The sequence below is a fragment of the Sander lucioperca genome, chromosome 19 (assembly GCF_008315115.2).
Source record: "Sander lucioperca isolate FBNREF2018 chromosome 19, SLUC_FBN_1.2, whole genome shotgun sequence".
NCBI classification, from domain to species: Eukaryota; Metazoa; Chordata; class Actinopteri; order Perciformes; family Percidae; genus Sander; species Sander lucioperca.
This window is the reverse complement of record NC_050191.1, coordinates 2170598-2198001: the sequence shown is the minus strand read 5'-3', so window position 1 is coordinate 2198001 and position 27404 is coordinate 2170598. Positions and strand designations below refer to the sequence as shown.

At 39.3% G+C, this 27404-nt stretch overlaps 2 protein-coding genes and 3 long non-coding RNA genes across 5 annotated transcripts in view; 2 read left to right on the top strand and 3 right to left on the bottom strand.

The window, feature by feature from the left end:
• Positions 1 to 27404, bottom strand: part of LOC116061885 (NLR family CARD domain-containing protein 3-like) — a 181199-nt gene that overhangs the window by 14591 nt on the left and 139204 nt on the right. The window lies entirely within an intron of this gene.
• The window catches only part of LOC118492941, a 48647-nt gene that overhangs the window by 3440 nt on the left and 17803 nt on the right, over positions 1 to 27404 (bottom strand). The window lies entirely within an intron of this gene.
• LOC116061855 lies at positions 320 to 26302 on the top strand. The gene is made up of 3 exons (XR_004895838.1): positions 320 to 409; positions 24851 to 25094; positions 26157 to 26302. It is a non-coding gene; the product is annotated as an uncharacterized LOC116061855 (long non-coding RNA).
• Positions 13917 to 15766, top strand: LOC116061602 (allantoicase-like). The gene is made up of 4 exons (XM_031315900.2): positions 13917 to 14122; positions 14310 to 14360; positions 15278 to 15365; positions 15552 to 15766. The coding sequence occupies exons 1-4, from the start codon at positions 14033 to 14035 to the stop codon at positions 15662 to 15664; spliced, it is 342 nt and encodes a 113-aa protein (XP_031171760.2). The 5' UTR covers positions 13917 to 14032; the 3' UTR covers positions 15665 to 15766.
• Positions 18033 to 21144, bottom strand: LOC118493814. Its single transcript, XR_004895835.1, has 4 exons — positions 20881 to 21144; positions 19478 to 19651; positions 18433 to 18554; positions 18033 to 18270 (listed from the first exon to the last, which is right to left on the bottom strand). It is a non-coding gene; the product is annotated as an uncharacterized LOC118493814 (long non-coding RNA).

Below are 27404 nucleotides of genomic sequence, written 5' to 3'. Positions count from 1 at the left end.
TTCAGATATGCAGAGTTTGTATTTTCTAGACTGATTTATTGTCTGATGTTTTAGGTTATTTGCCCGGTTCACACTCATTATTTTGATTGTAGATGGTGTTAACTTTTACAAGCTGCTGCTCAGAACATTTTATTTAAACATGCCGGTGCAGAGATGTTTTAAAGTTTCCTTATTGTTTAATGTGTTTTGAAATGTAGGTGGGAAATCACTGCAGATAATGTGATTGGCTGACTACCACCTGTTGGACAAGTTTTGACGTCACTGATGTATTTTTTTTTCATTCTCAGATCAGTTGCACACAGACACCTTGACAGACGAGGAAGAAATGAGCAGCTTCGTCTCTCCCAGTGTTTCCTCGACGCATGAAGGTGGAAAGAGTCTGTAAATAAACCTGGAGAGAGTTCAGAAGGTGAGAATCTTACCAGAGGAATCTGTTAATGTCTGATGATCAGGATCACGTTGATCACATTGTGCTGTGTCACTGTTTAACTGGACAGTAGAAAGGTTTCTTCATGATGATTGGCTGATTTAAAATATGTCTTTGAAAAATGTTGTAGAATTTCTTTTTGATTTGAAGAACAATGATTTTAGAAAGATTTACATGTAAAGTTCTTTGTGTTTCTGAAGTAGAACCAACAGCAGTTTGATTGTGATCTGAGTTCAAGTCATCAGTAAAAAAATGCTGGGACATGTCTGAACTGGTCCGACAGATTGGCTCAACTTGGCTGAGCCTGAACTTGATTTTTTTTTACTGTTATGGCATTTTTCCATCACACAGTACCTGCTCTACTCGCCCTGACTCGCTTCGCTTTGCCTCACCTCGCCTTGCCTTGCCTCGCCTTTTTTAGTTTTCCATTATGATAAGAAGTCCCTGGTACCTGCCAACAGGTACTTTATTTAGTATCACCTCCATCCACATCCAAATTGCTTTTGTAGATATTATTAATATTCTAATGAACAATCATATTTTTGAGAAGCTTTGGATGCTCAATGAATAATGATTGTTGTTACAGTCGTCAGAACTGGCATAAGTTGTAAAGTTCTGCAGTGATTAGGTTTTGGGCGTGGCCAGTGGACTACATGGCCTCCCCATAAGCACACTTTGGTTTGGGATAATATTCCTTGTATGTTCATGAAATTCGATGGGATCATTGCTCTCTCCTGTCTCCCAACAGGAAGTCAGCTATCTTGGATTTCATGCATTAATTTGCATTCTGTTTGATGACTTTAGGATGCACAAAAACGCACAAATCTTTGCAGCAATGTTCAAATTAGTAATCATTTTGAGTGATATATTGACACATGCATTTTTCTTGACCTTGCTATACTTGAAAAAAATCAACAAAAGTTCACACGTGCACACATCAAAACCTGTAAGCATTGCGAGACTTTACAGTGGTTTTGATCACACATGTTTAGCACCCCCTAGGAAGTGGAATACTTTATTTCGGACATAGTTTCTCCAATATTGACAAGATATAGTACCCACAATGCTTTCATCATTTCAGACATATTTCCTATGTGGTTTTTTTTACTGTGCATCACTGCATTTAAGATATTCTCCACAATGAGAAGGACCATACACGGCACTGACATACAGTTATTGGGTATTCACAAAAATAAGGTATGAATTGGGGTTTTAAAAGTCATAATTTAATTACTGTGTATCCATCTAAATTGAGATTGAAATATATTAGGGCCTTCCTTTTTTGATGCCCAGTTAAAGTATAACAATTTGATTGTATTTCTTTGTTTTTTGATTTAAATGAAATAAATGAATGAACGGATGATACACATTTGTGTGCAGAGAATTTGCATTTGAGAATCATAACAAAAGCAATTCAATTCTGTGAAAGTTTTTTAAGCTATCTAAAGAACAGGCTCTTTCTCTTTGACTTTCTAGGACCAAAAGGAAAAGGAAGACAAGGGAATGAAAGAGCAGTTTCAAAGAATTCAAACTGCTCAGGCTTCAGGTCTGTACTTACATATTACTATTGTCTGGGTTCAGACCTTTTAATCCACCCCACTAATTTAACTGATTCAGCCAGCATTGTGACATGAAACAGCTTTTTCAAAATAAATAAAAAAGAATCGAGCCAATCAGCCAATCAAAGCCATGGGTGTGACTAATGCTGTTGTAAAGCAGTTGCTGGCACTTTGTTTTTAATTGGCTCCAGTGGTGTACTGGCCATCTGGCATACCGTGAGTAGCCACATCTCTTTACCTGTCTCTTTAGCGTTTACTTTGCGTACATACTCTTGGCACTGAGCTCTCTGGCAAATCACAGCCAAGTTAGTTTAACTTGTGCTAACGTCATAGGCAAGGCCAGATTAGTATCCCCAGGGGCCTCTGGGTACTGAAGCTCAAGGGCCCCCCTCCACCCCATAACACCCACGCCCTCCAAAGGAGGCGATAAAAAATCTATTGACAACCAGCAAACTGCAGGCAGCTGATAGAACCTTTGCCCCACCAGACAGACTCCACACACACACACACACACACACACACACACACACACACACACACACACACACACACACACACGATACTAAGGCCCACCAGGTGTGTGATTTGACATGCCAAATCACTATTGGTCAAAAGATGAATGACTAGTCCAGCTGAGCAGGCATCAAGTATTCCTTTCCAGTTCAATAAACCAAGTCCTGCCATCTGACTCACACATCACAAGACAATGTTTCAATGAATTAAATCATATCAAAGCATTGTATGGCTCAAGACTATGGCAATATAGTATTCACTAAAAATCATAGTGCTAAACCGGAAGTTAGCTAGCTCAGACCAGAAATGAGTTAGGGAAATCAACTTCCCCTCCCACACAGACATCGGTCAGTGAAGGAAATTTCTGACAGAAGATGGAAACAGAGTGTAACGAGTTGACAATTATGTCTGATATAAACCTTTATTTGCTTTATAGCTTAGCTTAGCAAAACAACTAGCCTGGCTCCGTCCAAAAGGCAACGAAATCTGCGATCACCTCTAAATCTCACTAATAAACAAGTTATATCTTGTTGAATCTGTACAAGAGCAAGGCTAGATGACACATATCTTGATGGCAATAGGAACTTAAAGTTAAATTATTTTACTTCCATGATCAAGAAGTAGTTTCACTGAGTTTGATTGAGCCATGTTTAGAAATTGTTTTAAAGAAAACATTTACAGCATTAGTTTTCACATCTTACATCATTTTATTTGGTCTTTGTTTCAGAGAGTGCCCATTTTGAAGAAGTGGACGTTGTTGATAACATTCGGAAAGGTCCCCAACCAATTCAGGTGAGTTTCCAACAATCGCTGCAGCCTGCTGAGACTCTTATACAGAGACATTCACTGGTCTTCAACACTCAGGAATGATTTTTCAATTAGCTTCACAGAAAGGCTTAGTTCCTCTTAACCCAGAAGAATGACTCACAAAACATAACATGTTAAGTGAGCTTTGTAGGGGCTGGTAGGCAGATTTTGTTATCTTTGGACAGAGCCAGGCTAGTTTTTTTTTTTTTTTACTTTACACACATTAAAGATAATTAATTTATCTAATTTGGGATTTACTGTGTGTCCATCTAAACTGAGATTGAAATTATTTAGGACCTAACCCCTGAACACGAGTACCAACCGGTGTGATGACCCTACTGTGATGGAAGGAATTATTATTAAGTCCTCAAAAGTCGTAAAACCTTCACATACACGTCAGAAGTGGTGAAAATGGTTGTATTTAGTGTTACAACCATTACAACCAGCATTACAAAATTTCAACAAAGTAGCCCTTGTGGTACGTTTCACATAGATATACAAAATTTCGTAGGCACATGTATTATTAGTGGACGTAATTTAACGTTGGCTACTGATGTACAAGCACATTGCACATTGTAAAGTATTTTCTGAATGAAATAGACATATTACATACCTGAGGGCCAATTTGGGGTTGGTTTTGAATCATTTACAGAATGTGTGACTGTAGCACCATCTACCTGCCGCGAATCATTCTGTGACTTTACGGGAAAAATCTGAACCGGGCAGAGGCATTACTAAAAACTGTATAAAAATAGTGTTCTTTTCACTGTTAGTCTTGTTTGCTGTTACTGTTACGGCTTTGACTAAGACCCAGAACACAGAGGCACACAACACGAACTCAAAGAGAAAAGTTTTTAGTGTCTTTAATAAATGATCACAACAGAAAACAACAATGGAAGGTCAGCTTGCAGCGCTGGCGACGAGGTCAGGATTGCAGCGGACGAAGAAGGATGTCGTGTCCGAAAGCTCACAGGGATCCAGGCAGAGAGTGGCACGGCTGAGAGGCGAGGGCTGGAGTACAGCGGCAAACGGCGAGCAGGGGTAGATGCAGTCTGAAGCAAGAGCAGAGGGAACAGATGAGTACTGAGCTCGAGGAACAAACACAGGCAAAACACTCACTAGAATATTACGAGGAATAGCTGAGAGCCAAGTTACCACTATGGTAAACGAAACGATCTGGCGCCGAATGCAGATTCCAACATGGATAAAAAGCTGCAGCTGTAATTAAGAGAATCTGTCACAGCTGAGCGGCGGTGATGAAGAATAGCCAGCAGCCGTGCAGGTAGGTCGCTCGCCCGGCCACGCCCCTTGACCTAGATTCCGCTCCTCCGGCCAGACAGACACACAAACAGGGAAAAGAAAAGGGGGGAGAGGGAAAACAGACAAAACAAACACCCCCAGGACAGCTGTCCATGACAGTTACAGGTTATTTCAGACCATTGCATGAAAAATGACAGAAACATTAAACATTAAAAAGTTACATATAGTCACTTTAAGGTCAGAGTTCTATTCCAGAAATGTTATTGTCCCCATGAACACATTTTTACTGAGCACTTCACAAACTGCTCCAGAATTTGTTATTTGTGTAAACACAGATTTCCAAATCAACATTTTTCGGTTTCTACTTGAAACAATTTTATCATAACAATCTTCAAAATCAATGTTTTGATACCAATTTTTTTAAACAAACAAAAAGTTCCATAGGGTGATGATGTTTTTGGTATCTTTTGGATCTTTGCAGGGACGAAAGATGGAGAACCCTCGAAAAGTTGTCTTGGGAATTTTAGAAGATTTGGGAGCCGACGACTTTGAAGAATTCAAGTGGCACCTGCAGGGAGTCCTAAATGACTTCCCTGCAATCCCAAAGAGTAAACTGGAGAATGAAAACAGGGTGAAAACAGTGAATACAATGTTCCAGACCTACGGCAAAGACACAACTAAAGTCACCAAAATAGTTTTAGAGAATATGTATCAGAACGAACTAGCGCAGAAGTTATCAGAGACCATGAATGAATGAAGTTTTATTTCGACCAACAACAAATAAACAAAAAACTTAAAGTACATACACAAAATATTTCACTTTAATAAAAAGCAAGAATGAGCTAAATATTGAATGCAAAACCGATGTTACCTTGTCATAGTTGAATAATGAATGTTTAGTGGGTAACTAGGACATACATAGAACCTCAAAATCCCATTGACACCTCTTTCCTCTGCAAATCTCACAATTTAAAACTGCCTCTGAAAACGGCTCATTTGGCTCTAGTCTCTATCTTTGTCACGTCCAAACATTTACATAGGCTACACCACTGATCTGAGGTCAGCTTAGTTTTCTGAATAGGTCGCGCAGATCTCAGAAATTGTATACATTGTTCATCTGCTATTTTACCACTAAATTCACTTCTGAGACTTTTTTATGCGAGAAATCAAATATGTAGAGGTCAAATATGGGCCGTTTTATGAAAATTGATGTCTAATTGCAAATTTTGTCGGAGTTCAGCGGCCGGTGCTGCCTGTGTTGCTGCCTCGCCGCCCGGCCTGCCTTCCTTCACAGACCCCGGCCTGCTGTGAGGTAGATGGAGCTCTGTCACGGCTGGCAGCCCACGGCACTCCATACCCGCGCAAAGTCACCGTTTTCTGGGTTAATGGACTACCAAACGCCGCTGCCCTGACAGAGCTCCAGGGCCTGCAGCTCCCCTCTTCCTGCCAAATGGCCGGTGTGTGTGAGCGCAGTCAGCGAGCTTGTTACACCAGCAATCTCTTACCGCAGGTTCCAGTTAATCTTATAATGTGTGTAATTATAATGTGTTGAGTTATTTAAACAAACAATCGGGGAAATAAACACCTCTTGTCCGCGAGTCTCATTCATAGAGCCTGCGGCTGGATGGAGCTCTATCAATGAGAGCTAGCTAGCCTCCTCTTAGAATTCCTCTGAAATTCACAAAAATGCATTAAATTGAAATCGGACACCATTGTTAGCTTTATAAGACCTTGGGGTAGATGTTATATAAGTGGCGTGACGAAATTTAAACTGTAAATATACTGTAATTACGCCAAAAATGAAGCTAACTAGCTGCGATCTGTACACATAGGATTGAAGGGACAGTCGCAGCTAACGAAACCCCTAATGTTCACAAAAATGCATTAAATTGAAATCGGACACCATTGTTAGCTTTATAAGACCTTGGGGTAGATGTTATATAAGTGGAGTGACGAAATTGAAAATGTAAATATACTCTAATTACGCCAAAAATGAAGCTAACTAGCTGCGATCTGTACACATAGGATTGAAGGGACAATCTAACAGCTATATTATTGCATAGAATGTATTAACCCAAAAACAGCTAAAAATATATTAATTTGTGTGAGTACTTGAAAACATATTGATTTGTATTGCATTTATGACGGGGCGAATAGTGTGCTGCAGAGAAAAAGTGATGAGAACTGACAGTTTGGGTAGAGCAGTGTAAGAGGAAGTTGGCCGACCACAAAACTGTTGGCTCCCAGCTGCATATTCTGTATGAGGGAAGGGAGATGGACTGCGTATAAAAAAGCCAAATGTTTAAATCTGCATTGCTGCTTTAGAAATGTAATCATGCTGATAACTATGCTGCTAATGTTATTATATTTGCAAATTTGCCAAATTGAAATTGATAAATGTGTGGATTACTTTGTGACTGCCTGACGGAGTGTGAGGCAGCAGGGGAAAGGTTTGTGTAGAGGTCATGGGTGGAGCGCTGAGTTCCTGTTCTGTTCTTATGTAACCGTGAACGGCTGTAATGTATAGGATATCTACCATGGCACATGTAAAGCCTTTCTGCACGTGTTATAACCTGTATATGCATTAAAAGATATTACCATATAAGGCCACATGAAGTGGTGAGACAACCCATGCTGAGACGAGGGGAGTGAACTTGTCAATGTATGTGTAAATAGAGGTAACTCGCCGACAGGCACGGGTTGGTTGTTCTTTTTTTGGGGCATTTTGTACCTGAAGGACTTCCATACTCAGCATTCATTGAATTTACTCTGTTAGGGACTTAGGGACATTTTCTTTTCATTTTTCATTTCAATTTAGCTTGTTCGCTTTTTAGACTTTTTGCTTCAAATAAAATAAAAATACCTGAACTCAAGATTGAGTTAAGGAACCAAAAACTCTTGTAAAGATTTTTGTGCTTTTTTGGAAGACTTTTTCTCTTTTTCCTCCACCCCTGCTGTACAGCCGGGGGACACCCTTACGGGGGCCGGTTCAGACTCCTCTTTAACAGCTCGGTGAGTTGCAACCCGGCGGGGATCGATTGTGACAGTCAGGCCTCCTACCATCTCATCGGGGACTGCATTTCCAGCAGATTTGAACCTTTGGTGAATCCGTGAGGAACGGCCTTAAAACCGTGAGTATTAATGAAAATCATTTGGTTGTGAAGCTCCCCTCGGGCAGTACTTTTTCTGTATAGGAGGTTAAAACGCCCGTGATTAGGGGACATCTAGGTTGTTAACCAAAGCCTCTTGCCTCGCCTCCGGGTTCCCTGACCCGGGCGAGGGCCCTTTAATACGGGTGTGTGTGTCTCCATAAAAAATAAAAAGACAGGGAAGTATCTAAAATAACTCCTTTTAATATAGGCCAAAACATCCACTCCGCTGATAATAACTGGTGTTAATGTATGGCAGAAGAGGGCATAGTAGACGCAAGGGTTAACAAGGGGAAGGTATAAAAGGAGTTGGCTTTTAAAATACAAAGTGATACGAAGCCTCGGTAACTGCCACATCGCTCATCAGCACCTAACGAAACCCCTAAAGTTCACAAAAATTAATTAAATTGAAATCGGACACCATTGTTAGCTTTATAAGACATTGGGGTAGATGTTATATAAGTGGTGTGACGAAATTCAAACTGTAAATATACTCTAATTACGCTGAAAATGAAGCTAACTAGCCGCGATCTGTACATGTAGGATTGAAGGGACAGTAGCAACTAACGAAACCCCTAATGTTCACAAAAATGCATTAAATTGAAATCGGACACCAGTGTTAGCTTTATAAGACCTTGGGGTAGATGTTATATAAGTGGCTTGTAACTGTAAACACAGCTACTCTAGTTATGCCGGCAGCTGGCAGCCAGCCAGCTCCGCGGAGCTCCACGGAGCTCCACGGAGCCCAGAGTATTCCAGTAGTCCAGTACCCAGGGAAACGGTGACTTTCACTGGGTATGGAGGTTGCCACGTCAGACTGTGTGGAGCTCCTAGCTAAAGTACGACACGTCTTACCAAATCTGCAATTAGCCATCAATTTTCGTAAAACGGCCCATATTTGAGCTTTATATAGTTGATTTCTCGCTTAAAAAAGTCTCAGAAGTGAATTTAATAATGAAATAGCCCGACAAACAATGTATAACTTTGCAGTGTCTGAAATATGAGACCTGCTGTCTCATCTCCAATGTGTTTCTATGGGGTTCGCTCAAACCAATCAGCGCGCAGCTCATCTAAATATTCATGAGCATACCATATTTGGAAGAAAAGCTCTTGTTCCAAATAGAGCCATATTCACAGGGTAGTTAAGGACCTAATAAAATAGCATTCGGGCAATTTTCAGCCCAACCAATGTTACATACCCTATTAGGAGACCTTAAAGAACAGTGTAAAATAACCTATACAATCACTTAATCACCCCTTTAAATAAATACTTTTGTCCGAAAAGGAGTATGAACAAGCAAAATGCTTTTTGGGTCCCACCCTTTTTGAAATGTCCATACCCTTATGAAAGTGTTTTTTATCTATTGTTTTTCAATAAACAGCGATTAACAGCGGTTAAATGCTTTCTTCAAATCTATAAAAAAACACCATTGCATACTTGTGGTTGTCAAGTCTCCAATTCATTCCATTAAGACCATAGAAGTTGATTGATTTGTTCTGAACCCATACTGACTGTCCATCAACAGCTGATGCTTTTCAATGAAACTGTGTAACAGTACAACAAAACGTTTTTCAAGTATTTTTGAAAACTGGGAAAGTAAGGACAGTGGCCTATAGTAAAATATGTTTTCATTTTTCCTTTTACTTGAAAAAGAGATGATTTTGATTGATCAGTTGCAAATGTAGATTAGAGGGACTACAATACCAGACATTATTTTCTTAATACGAGTCATGTCTATACCATTCCAATCCATAGATTTATTTACTCTTTAACTTAACAATATCAATGATTTCATATCTGTCAACATCTCTCAAAAAATTGTACTTGGATTACTTTCTCTGTAGTATTGTTTAACACCTCTATCTTCTGGAGAGTTAATTTCTCTTGCTAGTTTGGGTCACACCCTAACAAAGAAATTATTAAACACCTCAACCACCTCATTCACATAAGTGATTGTCATACCTTTGTCAGTGAAATGATCGGTGTAGCTAGTGATAGTTGTTCTATTTCTATTCATTTTATTTAATATATTACGTGTACCCTTTATGTTGTTTTTGTTCATTTCAAATATAGTATTATAATACTTTTTCTTACATTTCCTAATATTATCAGTTAATTTATTTTATATCTTTTATATTTAGTTTCTGTATCTTTATTTCTATATTTTATAAATTCTCTAGGGTATTCTTTTTACCTGCAGGCATTTAGCAATCCCTTTCTGATCCAGTGCCTATCTAGAGAATTTGATTTCTTACTGTATTGGTTCATTGGACAGTTTTTATGATACAATGTCATGAATATATCTAAAAATATGCCTAGGGCCCTATCTTGCACCCGGCGCAGCGCAAAGCCCGACGCAAGTGTCTTTGCTAGTTTAAGACCGACGCAGTTGTTAATTTCCCATCCAGCGCCCACGTCGTTTAAATAGCAAATGCACCTGCGCCCATCTGTGCGCCCATGGGCGTGCTGGTCTTATATGGAGGTGTGTTCAGGTGCATTCTGGGCGTATTGCTAACTTGAGGCAGCGGAAAGTGATCCCGCCATTGACCAACAAAAACCTGGTCTAAAGTCAATAACGCAGCATACATGGATGCATGGTTAAACCTCATTGGCTCTTACCAGTGTATCTCTGTGTGTACTTCGCCCACAGCAATCCCACCAATCAGTCCCAAAACCTCCCAGTTAGAGAGGAAATGTCCTAAACATATTCTTTGTGAATCTTTACCATCATTCTCTGAAAGAACCAAGCAGACCTGCCTTGTTGCACCATCCAAACTTTCTTGCTAGCTCAAAGTTTGTTGTTTCCTGAAGAGAACAGAGTTTAAGAACAGCACACATAGAGCAGACATCCGGCACCAGATTTCAGGCTTTATCCTGGATATGTACTTCCGTTGATCATTGTTGGGCAAGTTAATTTTAAAAAGTAATTAGTTACAGTTACTAGTTACTTCTTCCAAAAAGTAACTAAATTAGTTACTGAGTTACAAATTATGAAAGTAACTAGTTACTTCAGAAAGTAACTATTGCGTTACTTTCAAGTACATTTTTAAATGCTCAAATGTGACCCCATCTCCACCTCCCTCTTTAATGGAACTTAAAATACATGTGCATGTTCAATTATTTATGATAAATCTGAATATTATAATGAAATGGACACTTAATACATTATTAACAGAAACAATGTACACAAATCTAAACTATTTTAATGTTGCTGTGGGACAAAGTGAGACTAACCTCCAATCAAATGCCAAGTATGTAGATATTAATATAGTGGATCGATACAAATAAGACAACACCTCAACAGGCCACGACGATTAAATTATGCTTGTTAAGCACTATACCAAAAATAAATAAGAAATATATACACTATTTGTAGTGCAAATAACGTAAGTAGCCTGATCTTTATACTTGTGGTGATAGAGCGAGGGAGAAGTGAGAGAGTGACGGCGGTTAGCTTCAGAGTGAGTAGTGACTCTAGAGTCATATAGTAAGAGAAACAAAGTGTCTCCCCTGTTCTTTCTGACCACGGTGGGAAATCTGGAGCAGGAAAAGTTAACCCTCTCCTTGATTTCATAACTCCATACCTGTCTCTCTCTCTGGTTGACTGACTCGCTTGTGTTGTTCGTTGTGTGTCTGACTATGCGTGCTTTCGAACACCCGCCCAACTCTACCTCTGATTGGCTAACCATGACATTTAACTCAACCTCAGCCAATCGTCAGCATTTATGCGCTTGTGTCGTGCACTGCCCACTAACCAAGGAAGAACAGTAAAAAAAAAGTATTTGCCTCTCGGCTCAGACTCAGAGATCTAGTTGGTCTGATGAAAAAAACAGCTTCAAATATAGTAACGTGCCGCATTTTTTGGCAGTAACGATAATGCCGTTATTAAGATGGGAAGAGTAATCAATTAGATTACTCGTTACTGAAAAAAAGTAACGCTGTTATTTCTAACGCCATTATTCCTATCACTGCCGTTGATCCATAGTATGGTCTAATGTGACTCCATACATACACATTCTTCAGCATTATTCAGGGCATTCTTTTATGATATGGTGCTACATCAGCTGCCAACCAAGGCATTTTATCTACCTCCCTGCAACAACTGGGGCGTTGGACTTCCTCTGCCTACACCTCCTCCTACCTTCACCCTCTATCTACACTGTCCCTGCAAATCAAATATCCGAAAAGCCTTCAGTCATCTTCCTGTTGACCACGAACTTGTTGTCCTTCCGGGTCAAAATAGACAATTTTTTTTGTTGCTTTTCTCAACGATTAGCTTTCGCTTTTTCATCGCTTTTTTAATTCATGGTTAATAAACTAAATGTATATGACATTATACATAATGTTTTAATTTTAAAAAAAAGCAGAAATTATGAATTATTTTGACTAATAGTTAAGATCAGAGCATATTGAATGAATCACAGACTAGTTTATGTCAAAGTTTAGTCCGGATACTGTTTTGAAACCATTGTAACATTTTTCTCAAATGCTATAAAATTGAATAAAACCCAAAATTCAATGAAAGTAATTCATTTTACCTCCGAAGAATATTCTATGGAAGCCAGACATCCAGGTATTCATGTTACTTTGGGAAACAGAAATGTCTAAAATAAAAACTTTGAAAACGGGTCAAATTTGAGCCGAGGACAACATGAATGTTAAAGCGTTAGGCCCTGTTTACACAAATATGCTCGCGGGTGAAAACGACAAAATATTTTATCAGATGTGACTTTTGTTTAGACAGCGACGACGTTTTTGGGGCTTAAAAATGCAAAAAAGTGAAACCATCCTCCAGAGTGGAAATCTTAAAAACACTCCACTGTCACGTTCCCGTCTAAAGGGGAAAAACGCACTATGCGAATGTGTGTGTGTGTGTATATGTGTGCCGTGTGTTTTTGTGTATGTGTGTGCCGTGAGTGTGCGCCACATATGTGTGTGTGTGTGTGTGTGTGTGCATTGTTTGGAGCAATAACTCCACCTCCTCGTCTGTCCAGACACACTTTTGTGTTACCATATGCACACAGATTTCCCCCCCAAAACGCTTGTCTAAACGCGGAATAAAAAGTGAGAACACAACGCCCCTTTCTCTTCAGATCGTTTCCGTCTTTAGCCTTAATTCTCTGGTAAGTCATGCATATAACTGGTGGAGGTGAGTGAATGAGACAATGTCCAAAACAGTGAATTATCTTTGGGTGATGTTCCCATTTATTGTAAAATAATGAACAGACAGAAGTTGATTACCTTGATGAGATGAACTTGAAGTAATGCAGGTTAATTTTCTCTTCATGCTGTGTTTAGTTTAAACATACAGTAAGAACCGTGCGTTCCTTCCGAGAGAAAAAGACACAACACAGCAGCAGTCTATCATCAGACACATCTGAAGGCTTTATTTTTTGTTCATGTGCTAATATTCAAATTAAATCCACACTTACACTCACACCAGGTCTTAACCAGCCTCACATGGCGTGCCGCTGTTATTTAATTCTGCTTCTGCATAATAGCCGCAACATCTCCTGATGATATTTGTCCATTGTGTTGATGCATTAGATTTTGGTTTAGGTTTCCCTGATTTTCCAAAGTAATTGTTGCATCAGTTTGCAAAACTTGTGCTTTTTCCTTATCCTTTTGATCCTTTGCTGCCAATTTTGACGAAGCCTGCACTTCCTTTTGCTTTGGTTTACAATCCTTTGCAGGCTGTTTGTTTTGTGACAATAGCCACTCCTTTTGCTGTTTTCCATGTTTTATGTTTTTTCATATTCCTTTGCCATAGGGTTACAGTAACATATCTGTGGTGCTCTTTCTCCCTCATTGTTATCTGTGAAGTTTGCTGGAAGTGATGTAATGTAGTGTTTTATGTGGAGTGAGCAGCACTGCGCCGGACTCTGTTTAAAAAAATAGCTTTTAATACTCTACATTGCTTGTAAAGATATAACGGAAGTAACTGGCGAACCAGCTTTAAAAGTGACGTATTTTATTTTTAAATAAGTGCTGTGCTGCATATCAGCTCCAAGGTGTGTGTGTGTGTGTGTGTGTGTTGTTTAAAAGTGTGTCATATATTTTGGGAGAGGGAGATAAGGGAGATTAAAGGTCAAAGTCAATCTCTCCAGTTAGTTCACTTTGTCCTGTGATGTGAAGCAGATGTTTCTCCATGAAGTCAGTGACCCCTCCCTGTCTAAATAAACAGCCTGCCGTCTCTGACTGAACTTTGTCCCTCAGCACAGAAGCAGTCTGACAGATTCATCAGGCATCAGCAGAGCGGGCAACTGCAGCAAATTGTCTGTTCACTTTTCGGTAGAAACTTTAATAAATTCTCAATATGGCAGAGAGGAGAGCAGCCGTGAAGACAGCAGCTGAACCGGACTTCCTGCAGTTTAATGATCTGGCGTGTGAGGCGGTCGGTGGGAAGGTGAGTCACCACCAAGGGCGTAACTTTGGGTTCAACGTGGGGGGGAAATGGTGAACTATTCCTTAAAAATATTGCTGAATACAGCGTTTACATTACATTTGGATGCTGTATTGTTCATATTTTCAGGTCTGGTTTTTGTTCTTTCATTCATATAAAGTGAAATTGTGTTCTGTTGTTGCTCTTTCAGGTTATTTTTGCGACAGACGAATGGTTCGCTCCGGCTGCCAACCTGCTGAAGGTACAACTGATTCTTCACATCAGTTACAGGACAACGTGGTTCAGCTGCACATAGGATTCATTACTGTCACTTTAAACCTGTGGTTCTCAAATGGGGGTTGCCTAACAACAAACGTAAACATAGGTTGTAATTGCTGCTTGCACAATCAACCTATACAGTTGTTTTCTTGGTATGGACGGTCTGGTATTTTGGGGAAGCAGGAAAGTGTATGTACAATTAAAAAAAATTAAGAAACATATCACCAGACTTATATGTTAACTTTAATCTTAACATATAAGTCTGCCAAGTCTGAGTCTCCCAACATGTAATTAGGGATGCACTGAATCCAGATTTTTTTGAATCCTGAATCCCCTGGTTGAGATTCTGCTGAATCCTCGTCCCATCCTCAGTCCATGAACACAGTAAACTCATTAATGAAGTAAACAGTGACTGTCCTTCCTTTGCCGTACCTGAAGTTGCTGCATTCTGGCTGCTGTCTGTAGATTCCTTCATCACAACTCGTATTCTTCCAGATGTTTGATACCAGATGTTGTAACAGCGGTGATGTTGTGTATAGTTTAGGGTCCTCGCCACCACCAGACTAATCAGCATTACAGATTGAACATGTAGCTGGACTTGAATGGCCTTCTTTTGACTGAAAGTACTGCCAAACTACACTTTTTCTGCTCATCAGTTCCATTTCCACTTTCTCACAGCCTACTGCATTGAACACTCCACCTACGTAAACACCTTCCCGTAATCAACGGCGCCGTCATTATGTCGACCAGCATAGCGCGCGGAGTGCAAGCGTAGGGTTTCGGTTCGGTGGGAAAAAATTCTAAGGTTCAGCAGAAACCAGAACCCAATATTCGGCCGAATCCAAAGCCGAATCCTGGATTCGGTGCATCCCTGCATGTAATGAGTGTGTGTTCGTACAGAGAGAGTCACCACAGTTCATCGCTTCTGCCTTTACTGAGTTTGGAAAGTGGATGGACGGATGGGAGACAAGAAGAAAACGAATACCTGGTCTGTATCTGAAAACCCAAAAGACAAGTATATGCACCTGAAAATGAGCATGATATGGGACCTTTGAAATGAACGTACATACGTGTACTTACACAAATGTATGTATTAAACCTTTGTTTGTTTTGTTTTAGGTCAACACCACCAAATCTTAATCTTTTTGTTTTTCTGTCTTACTCTTTCTGGAAGGTCACGACTGGTGCATCATCCAGCTGGGAGTACCAGGGCAGATCTACGGCATCGATGTCAACACGTCCTTCTTCACTGGAAACCACTCGCCCTACGTCTCCATCCAGGCCTAATCTACGGGCGATATTTTCAGATCCCCCAAACCATACAATTTGACGACGATGATTGGCAAAATATGTACTTTTTTTGCATAGCAACAAACATCAGACATCAGGGCCCTAAAGGAAGTGAAAACATGAATTTATAATTTGGGCCCTAACCCTGAGCGGCCTGAGGACCCTGTTATTTGTGTAGAGATTATTATTGTTCTGCTGCACAATCATATTTTTGTGAAGTTTGGGATTCTTGAAAACTCACGAAAATTGGCACAGACATAAAAACTGGCATACAGTGTAAAGTTCTGCAGTGATTATGTTTTGGGCGTGGCCAGCAGGCTCCATAGCGTCCCTAAAAGCACATTTTAGTTTGGGGCAAAATGTAATAGGATCAATGCTCTTTCCTGTCGCCCAACAGGAATCAGCTATCTTGGATTGCTTGCAAAACTTTGCAGCCATGTTCAACCTGGTACTTATTTTGATTGATATATTGATAAATGCATTTTTGTTGCCCTTGCTATACGTGCTTGAAAAACCCACAAAACCTGTGAATATTGCATGCTTGTTTAGTGGCTTCATCCCAGTAAGCACACATACGTCGCGGCGACGTATTGGCGATGTAATCAAAATACATCGGGGATACGTAGTATTTTGGTAGTTTGCTCACTGGCACGACGTCCCCGCGACGTCGCTGCGCTACGTTTCAGCGACATATAGCCGCTCTCTCCGCGACGTATACATATATACATCGTTCTAACGTATGCCATACGTCGTAGAGATGCAGGCAATATACATCGTTCTAACGTATGCAATACATCGTAGCGATGTAGGCTTATATACATCGTTCTAACGTATGCAATACATCGTAGAGATGTAGGCTTATATACGTCGTTCTAACGTATGCAATACATTGTAGAGATGCAGGCTTATATACATCGTTCTAACATCTGCTATACATCTTACAGATGTGGTCATCTTCCTGTTATACATAGTACAGATGTCAGGCTCTACATCCACCAGATATCATTTATACAGACTGCAGATGTCAGGCGCTATATACCGTATATGTTATCCTAACATACCTTTACTCTTTAAATGTTGATAAAATAAATTACAAATTACTTACCTTAGTACACCGAGAATATTTTAGATAGGGGGCCTAATTAACATTTTACTGCTATAACTACTACTACTTTATAATAAACTATAGCTACAGTCCAATAATACCAGTCTAATCTGTAGAAATCATAGTCTAGAAGATGACAAACAATTATTAACCTAATTACTTGAAAACATCTTAAATCACTCTGTAGGATCGCTGGTATAAACAAGACCAGTAAACTTCTCACTTTTTGCTGAACAAACATTTATTTTGAACTATATAATTAATCAATAAACATAAAAAACATTAACAAATATTAAAACATTAAACATTAAAATAAAGAATTATCTTGGCCGGCGGTGGTGGCGATTAGGTGCCAGCTGGAGAAACTCTTTGATGGCCTTCTCGGCCTCCGCTTCCGTCGGCGCCTGGAGGACCGGGTTCCTCATTACTGCTGCTGTAATAAAATCGTTCGATTCAAATTATTATCATACTATTTATTTTGTTTTATCTAGTCTTCTCAGTTTTCTATAGAGGTAAAATGGTATAGAATGGTTTCTGCACAGCAAGTGAATAAGAGACTGGTTTAACTTAGTGGAATATATATATTTAAAAAATGTAATAATTCTGGATTCGCTTCTAGTGAATGTTAAAAATGTTAAAAACGTAACGTTTTAACCAAGGACCCTTTCAGTGTTCGGGCTGGCAAGTTGATATACCCCAAAACAAATTATCCGCTGAAATATAGACGTTTCTTTCGCCATGCAAAGTCTATGTGAAAAGTCTTTCTGGGCCATGGGGTGCAGTACCACCGTTATCCACTAAGCCCATGGTGGCTTTTAGATTCGGCGCTCTTCCTGGAGGCTTGGCCAGACCACATCAAGATGTTGGGTCTGGGACCTCTCCATTGACAGGGCTCAATCCGAGGGGCGAGATAAACGGTTGTCTTTCAAACTCCCTCTGCATGCAATAGGATAGCACTACAACCAGGCTGATCCTGCAAGAGATCATAAAGTAGTATTCACTCAGTTAAATTGCAGAAATCTACCACAAACATTCATAAAAAACAACTGTTCAAATATATATATATATATATATATATATATATATATATATATACACACACACACACACACACACACACACACACACACACACACACACACACAAAAATGTCTCCGGTAAGTAAAAACCTTAACCATCATTTAATGGCCTATCAAAAGACTACAACATTTTTTGTGAAATCAGAGATCTTTCTTACTGTGCATGCATTTTTTTTTTTCCATATTTAGCTTTGCGTTCCCCCATGTCCACACCAAGGCCCAGTATTGACAGCTAGAAACTTTGTATTATGAAATAAGACATCCAAGGGATGCATATAATTCTCCCAGTCTCTGCGTGAAGTAATGTAAACAAAAAATAAGTATACGCAAATTACACACCTCTCCAAGTATGATGAGAATGTCATTTTTCTCCCTGAACAGGATCGGCAACAGCAGGATTGCAGCTCTGAAATCAATCCCTGAAAAATAAGTAAAAAAATAAAAGAAAGTGTATTAGGTGAATGTACAGTGTATTTTGGTTGGTTAGGCCTTATCTTGTCTGAAGACAAATAGAAAAGAAATGAAGCTTAAATGGCTCCACAACACTAGGGGTGACCACGGCTGATCAGTGAGTCACTTACCAGGGACATCTTCTCTTTCCTCCAAAGCCAGATCTGCAAGGGGAGATTTCCTTTGAGTCAGTCTAAGCACTGTGGGTACTAGGATCTTAAAGCCATCTTCAAATCTTCGGCAGATATTCATTCTGCAACACAGCACAAACAACAAACAGGAAACATGTCACAACATTATCATAGGATTTTAAAATTAAATTTCAAAGAGAGCCTTTAGTAATTTAATATGAACTCCAACACAAATATAAGGAAATAAAACATGTAGACAAACCCTGCATGGACTCTTACAATAAAACAATAGTCTTAAAATGTATGGCAAATTAACCATACTGTAACAATACTGTTACAGTAAAAGTCCTGCAGTGTAAATGTTACTTAAGCAAAAGTCTGTAAGTATTATCAGGATAATGTAGTTAAACATTAAAACATGTTAGAAAGTGTAAAGGATCCAACCAGTTGTGTGTTTAATGGACTAATCATCTCAGTTTACTTTAGAATCAAACATCAGATTTTATAAACTACATGTGTTCTGTGAGCAGTAATCTTAATGTGTAAAGTAACTAGTAACTGTAACAGATGAATCTGTAACAGATGAATGTAGTGGAGTAACTAAAGTAACTAGTAACTAAAGCTGTAACAGATGAATGTAGTGGAGTAACTAAAGTAACTAGTAACTAAAGCTGGAACAGATAAATGTAGTGGAGTAAAAAGTAGAAAGTGGAATGAAAAGAAAAGACTCAAGTAAAGTACAAGTACCTCAACATTTAGACTGAAGTACAGTACTGGAGTAAATGTACTTAGTTACATTCTACCCCTGCGTTCGGACTACAAAGACTGTGCAAGATTATGCATTACAGTGTGTACACCCTAATGCATAATGTTACACTACATAAACTACCGGAGCCAGGTGAATTCAGATCCAGATAAAAACTTCTTCAGTAGTAACCTTTACATTTTATATTATTTATATGTCTATGAGATTATAGAGTTATTTTCCATGGTTCTACTTGGGCCTAATGTTATAACAATCACATAACATTACTGTTACCGGTACCTTGATTCCACTGTAGCCTTCTCTGAATGTACCGGGACAGGCTCAACGGTTAGTGTCACGGTTTCTTTCCAAATCGGTTGAATTTGGCTTGCTTCTTAAACGATCCTTCAAAGAGGTATGAAACCATCCTCTCAGTCAATCCATAGTCCACTGCTTCTCCGTCAACTTCATTATCTAACGTACAATACAGAAAAGAAAAACAGCAATGTTAACCACCACTGTGGTAACAGCATAATGTGACGTTACACATTTAAAAGGCACATTATGCAATCACGCTTCTCTATCATCCTCCGTTTGGTCCGGACCTAATATCCATATAAAAACACAAAGTAGGGTGCCCAGATAGCTCAGTTGGTAGAGCGGGCGCCCATAGAGGTTTACTCCTCGACGCAGCGGCCGTGGGTTTGACTCCGACGTGCGGCCCTTTGCTGCATGTCATTTCCTTTCATGTCTTCAGCTGTCCTGTCTATTAAAGGCCTAAAATGCCCAAAAAAATAATCTTTAAAAAAAAAAAAAAAAAAGTATTTAGGCGTACCTCATTAGAGACGGTGGAAAAGTGTCTCTCTCTCTCTCTCTCTCTCTCTCTCACACACACACACACACATTATATTAATATAACGTAACGTTAGGCCTATCTTACTTTTTTATTAATGATAATAATCGGGTTATTTTGAAAACAGCAGCTAGCTAGCTAACGTTAAATGTTAAGCTTAGCTAGCTACTCGAAAGGGAGGTTAACCGTTGGTTAACCGTTGGTCGGTTCTGTCAGTTAACGTTAACGTGACTGGTGTTGTAACTTGACGTTAGTCTTTGTAGGTTAATTAACGTTAACATTACATGGTTTTACGAAAATGTTCTAAGACAGTTTGACGACAAAATAAAGAATACATCATCATTTCAAACCCTCACTGGCTACCGATAGCCACATTCCGCCCAAATGGCTTTGCTTTACCATTAACATATATTTAAGAACAAAAGACTTTTAGGCGGCAAAGACGCTTTTTATCGTTCTCCTCTGACGCAGTCCAGCTAACGTTTTATAGCTAGAGTTAACGTAAGTCAGAAGAAAAGACTTTTCGGCGGCAAAAACGTTTTTTTCTCCTCTGACGCAGTAGTTTTATAGCTAACGTTAATGTTAGTTAGCTATCTCGATGGTCAACTGTAGCTAAGTACCGTTAGCTAGCTAAGTACCATGTCGTAACATGTAGAATGGCAATATGGGACATAATACTGCTAATGTTTTAACTAACTAACCTGTTAACGTTAATAATGGCAATCATCAGTGTCGAGTGTAGCTAGCTAATGTTGACAGAGTATGAACTTGGCTAGTGCTAACGGTAAAGTTAACTTCCAACTTTGAATATTAACACCACAAACACAGATTAAAAATGCACATAATTTACCTTTGAATTTACTTCGCTCCTCTTCAGTGACCTTTATTCCAAAACGAAGTAAGCCCGTGATTAAATCCTCCGTTGCTAAATGTCCAGGCGCCATCCTCCCGACTTTGATCGACACTGACGGAGACTGACAGTTGGATCACTGTCGATTCACTCATGTATCCTTCCGCGCTGAAGTATTTATGCTTCCGCCGAGTCGAGCTCTCGTTAGCATGTAGCTAGATCCTTTCAATAGAACACAACTTAAAGCGTCAACAATTATTTGTCTGTTTCATTCTAATATAAATAGGGTAAAGGGTTTGAAAATTAAATTCAATAGGCTACTGTTTGTGAATATAAATATAAATTATTACATAGGCCTACTCCTCATTAACATGATTAAAAATGATTCAAAGGGACACTTCACCAAAAAAACATTCTGATTTATTTTGCCATTGTCTACTACGTGAAGACATATGGCTACTCAAAGATAATTTACACAAGTTCAGATTATTATAGAAAATAGCACTCTAACACATTAAAAGTTGCTGGGCAGAATTCAGATTCACTGTCCATCACATCAACAGTGTGTGTAGTAAAGATGTCCAGACGCTCATTAAACGATGCTTTCAAATGACCCGCGAACAACTGAGGAACTTTTAATACATCGTTCCGACATAGTTAATACGTCGCTGCGATGTATAGATTGCGATCATAATAAGACCTCCAGACGCTCAATAAACGATGCTTCATTATTCTTCTTTATGACCCGCAATCAATTGCAGACGAAGCGATCAATTGCATACGTCGTGCCGACATATGTGTGCTTACTGGGATAGAGCCCCCTAATAAATGGAAGGCTATAACTTGGACATAGTTGCTTTGATATTCACAACATTTGATACACGCATTGCTCTCTCTCTCTCACACACACACACACACACACACACACACACACACACACAGACAGACAGACAGACAGACAGACAGACACACACACACACACACACACAGTTTTTTTCCGATTGCTAAACAACAGTGGTCACAACTGAAGCCACATGTGCAAAACTAACTACAGTCTGCATTACCAACAGTCACCACAGTCACATTTGAGTGATTTCACACAAATCAATATTTTCTTTATATATACTGTATATATAAATATATGTTTTGTCCATAGTAATTTACGTAACTACAAACTAAAGTTGTGTAATAGCAACAACAAATACCCCCTAATAAGTGGAAGGCTATAATTTAGACATAGTTGCTTTGGTATTCACAACAGTGTCTCCTGTTAGCTGTATTTGAACATTGAGTTTGATACGAGTCATTTAGTTTGATGATGGTATGTTTGTGACAGCATGAAATATTCAGATATGCAGAGTTTGTATTTTCTAGACTGATTTATTGTCTGATGTTTTAGGTTATTTGCCCGGTTCACACTCATTGATTGTAGATGGTGTTAACTTTGACATGCTGTTGCTAAGAAAATTTAAACATGCCAGTGCAGATATTTTGTTTGTTTGTTTAATGTGTTTTGAAATGTAGGTGGGAAATCACAGTAGAAGAATGTGATTGGCTGTGTAGAAATAATAGCATTAAATACTGACAGTTAATGCTTAAAGCTGCATGTGTCAAATAAGAATGTCAGTTTGATGGTGTTCTGCTCATTGCTAAAGAGCTGTGTGCAGTCATTGAGGAAGTGGTTAAAAGTTCTCCGGGCGAGACACATAGGTGCTGACCGCACAAAGAAAGACTCAACGCACAGATGGTTTGCTTAAGCTTTGACTTATAGTTTATACCATATATAGTGTTGTTCATCAGACAGAGCAGCAGAAAAGCAGTAGTGTAGTAAAGTATCTGTAGTATTTGAACCTGAGTAAAGTATCCGAGTATCTCTGCATGATGTGTATTAAAGTATCCGAGTATCTCTGCATGATGTGTATTAAAGTATCCGAGGAATTGCTATGTGGTGCCCCACACCCTGCCCTTGATCAAATCAAATAACCATTAGTTTTTTGTTTTTTAATACCTGTTTGTGAAATGAAAATCGAATGACCAAAATATACACTGACCCTATAGCCTCGTCTTTGTTGCTTTCATGATTTCCTTTTCAAAGTTTCTTATATTAAAAAGGAGATACACAATGACAAGCCAGCTGGAATCTGCCACTCTCTTTGTCTCTCTCCTGCGCGTGGTAGTGCGTTCCCAATTAAGTGGAGTAAGTAAAGTTATATATATCTGCTACGTGGTGGCACTATATGGAAATTAACATTTCTGTTTGGAATTAAAAGTGATTTATGACCATGGTAGCCACCTAGCTATCTGCAGTGGAGGAATGTAACAACGTACAAATAATTCTTTTATATTTATAATAATTTATTTTGTTGTTAATTTCCATATCATGCCACCACGCAGCAGATCTAACTCTGTCTATTTTTAAATTCAGATTGGTGAGAGGGCTGGAATCTGCCACTCTCTTTGTCTCTCTCCTGCGCGCGGTGCGTTCCCAATTAAGTGGAGTAAATCAAGTTAGATCTGCTACGTGGTGTCATGATATGGAAATTAACAACAACAAACCGAAATTCGCCAATGAAATAATTAATAATAATAAAGAAAAACGTATTTCGTTTTTGATCAACATTTCTGCTGTGTTGGACTATGTCGCCACTGCGTTAAAATATTTCTCAAATGGCAGTGCCCCCCCACCGATGACCCAATGCCCCTCCAATAGATCTGCTCTGGCGCCGACTCTGAGTTCAGGTCTCAGCTGTCCCAGAGGCTTTAAAACCGTTTCTAGATGGAGAGCCAGCCCAGGGTGGGAGGGGACTTAGTGGCTGCCATCAGCCGTTAAGGCCCTAAAGGAAGTGAAAACATGAATTTATAATTTGTGCCCTAACACTGAGCAGCCTGTGGATCTTATTATTTGTGTAGAGATAATTATTGTTCTGCTGCACAATCATATTTTTGTGAAGTTTGAGAATCTCGAAAAGTCACGAAAATTGGCACAGACGTCAAAACTGTAAATTGTAAAGTTCTGCAGTGATTATGTTTTGGGTGTGACCAGCAGGCTCCATAGCGTCCCTAAAGGCATATTTTGGTTTGGGATAAAGTTCCTTCAATGTTCGCGAAATTTAATAGGATCATTGCTCTTTCCTGTCGCCCAACAGGAATCAGCTATCTTGGATTGCATTCATTTGCATTTTACAAACACGTTTGAGGACTTTAGAATCTACAAAAACTCGCAAAACTTTGCAGCCATGTTCAACCTGGTAATTATTTCGCTGATATATTGATATATGCATTTTTGTTGCCCTTGCTATACTTCAAAACCCCACAAAACCTGTGAATATTGCAAGATTTTACAGCAATTTAATTCATGCTTGTTTAGTGGCTTCAAAGCGTCCCCTAATAAGTGGAAGGCTATAATTTGGACATAGTTGCTTTGATATTCACAACATTTGTTACACGCTTTGTTTTCATTATTTCAGACGTATTTTCAATTTAGGTTCCAAATTTGTTCTTAAATAAATCTGATCCTTGATATAACTCACTTTGTGATCATTTTAGTGCAATATTCCAATTAAGGCCTTTATAAAACACATTTTTGGGGGGCTTTTTATACAAAATTCTCATATCATATACTGTCCTGAGACACATTGTCCATTGACCTTATTTCATGTCTTTAATTATACTGGTCCAGGATCAGCTGCTCCAGTGTCTCCTGTTAGCTGTATTTGAACATTGAGTTTGATACGAGTCATTTAGTTTGATGATGGTATGTTTGTGACAGCATGAAATATTCAGATATGCAGAGTTTGTATTTTCTAGACTGATTTATTGTCTGATGTTTTAGGTTATTTGCCCGGTTCACACTCATTGATTGTAGATGGTGTTAACTTTTACAAGCTGCTGCTCAGAAAATTGTATTTAAACATGCCAGTGCAGAGATTTTTTAAAGTTTCCCTATTGTTTAATGTGTTTTGAAATGTAGGTGGGAAATCACTGCAGAAGAATGTGATTGGCTGACTACCACCTGTTGGACAAGTTTTGACGTCACTGATGTGTTTTTTTAAGACTTGAACTGAAGTTATAAAGGTGTGACAGCATCCTCAGATCAGTTGCACGCAGACACCCGGACAGACGAGAAAGAAATGAGCAGCTTCGTCTCTCCCAGTGTTTCCTCGACACATGAAGGTGGAAAGAGTCCGTAAATCAACCTGAAGTGAGTTCAGCAGGTGAGAATCTTACCAGAGGAATCTGTTAATGTCTGATGATCAGGATCACTTTGATCACATTGTGCTGTGTCGCTGTTTAACTGGACAGTAGAAAGGTTTCTTCATGATGATTGGCTGATTTAAAATATATATTTGAAAAATGTTGTTTCCTGGTAACTGTGGGCCTTGTTATGACCCTTGCTGTCTCTTATGTTGTGTGATTCTCCAGTCTCTCTCTGCTGACTCGGCAGGTGGATTTTTATGTTGTTTTCACACCTAACTCGTTTGGTCCGTTTAAATGCTCAGGGTACTACCCTGCAGCTTCAACCTTGTACAAAATGTATGGACTTATATATGATTTAAGGGATGATAACTTTCAGATCAATAATCTGTTCTGAGCACACATCGCTGGTCGTCTGTGTGACATCATCAGTCTGTGTGACATCATCATCTCTCTCCTTCACTCGCTGTCTGTCAGCTGCTCAATGTTCAGATCACACATGTTTAGCACCCCCTAGGAAGTCGATTGCCTTATTTTGGACATAGTTTCTCCAATATTGACAAGATATAGTACCCACAATGCTTTCATCATTTCAGACATATTTCCAATTAACAACTGGAAGTTGGCCATTTTGAATTTGTGTTTTTAATGTATTTTATGTAATTAAAAAAAAAGAAATCCTCCTTGGGGTTTCATCTGATTTGTCTCTGTTTGGTTGGTATAATCCTCTGACTAAAGTGACCCTTAACTGTGAAGAAATAGTCGATAGCTCGAACGATGATGTAATAGGTCATGAGACAACATGTCATTAACAGGTATTGAACTTTTCACAGCTCCTCCTAGAGGCTTCAAAGATTCTTCTCAGTTTGGGTCAGCAGCAGATCAAAATCTTCACTATGCCAAATTGCAAAGTTTTTGTTTGCATGGAACAGCGTGCCATAAGGGGCGGGAAATTTACATGTCTCACCGTGACACAAGACGTTTTTGTAACATACAGAGGACACAGCCATAAATAAAACACCCCATGGCTTCAGTAGCTGACTTGAAGTTTCTTCTCTGTTCATCTTTCCAACTCAAATCAGTTTGATGTTTAATTTGACTTGAGGCTCTGTCACATCCAGTTATTGGACCAGCCTCCCTGACTGAGTGGCAAGATCCTCTTTATTTCAGAGGTACAATGCATTTCATTCTTTTGACCTGTAAAGGTTTCATTGTCATGAATAATTTGCTCCTCTAGTGAACTATGGAACAGTTTATTGAAGACTCCAGCCTTGAGGGCTGGAAGCTGATTGGCTCCGGAGGTTTCGGACAAGTCTACAAAGCCAGGCATCGTCAGTGGGCCTGTGACGTGGCCATTAAACTGCTTTGTCTTGATGACGGGTAAGTGCTTACAAAGAGTTTTCTGTTTACAGTTACATGAAGTTGAGTGAATCACTAATTATGCAAAGAAACACACACAGGACCAATAAGTCTTTGCTGCGTGAGATCAAGATGATGCAAGAAGCAAGCAGCCCGCATGTTATTCGTGTCCGAGGGGTCTTCAAGGGTCAACCCCCCAACTCTGGTTGGGCAACACAGCTTGGTGTGGTCATGGAGCTCATGGAGAGAGGATCACTGGCCTCCCTACAGGTAACCAGGGGTGGAAGAACTATATTCTACTTAGAGTAGCAATACCACTCTTTAAAAATACTCTGCTATGTAAAAGTCTTTCATTAAAAATTTAAAAAGCATCACAATAAAAGTATGATTGACTAAATGGAAGTTTGAATCATTCAATTACAACAATAATTAAAATGTAAATGTTTGATTATACAGTTTTTATTTTCAAATAGTTATTATTGAAGGAAAGAAGAAGAACATCAATCATAGAAGCAAAATGTGTTGCTACATCACAATCTCCACTATTTGATGATCTGTAACTATGGAAACAATCTTACAGGAAGCCTTGATAAGACCTCCACCCTGGCCGCTGGTCTTCAGACTGGCTCACCAAGTGGCTCTGGGTATAAACTACCTCCACAGTCTGCCCCGTCCTCATGGTCCCGTTCTCCACCTGGACCTGAAGCCCCAAAACGTGCTGCTAGACGACGCTCTCAATGCCAAGGTGAGTCCCAGGCCTTCAGGGGAGGCCAGGCCTCATGTTTACTTTATATTGTTATAATAGTTTGCACACTTTATGGAGACTAAATGGATGCTGAAAGACATGTGAGCCCAACGGTATGCGTCATGTTGTCACAAGTGACATTTCTTTTAGTTAGCGTATGTAGGCTTATATATGTATTTGTAACTGTACAGATACAGGTGATATAAGTCCAGTGCTGCATATGTCT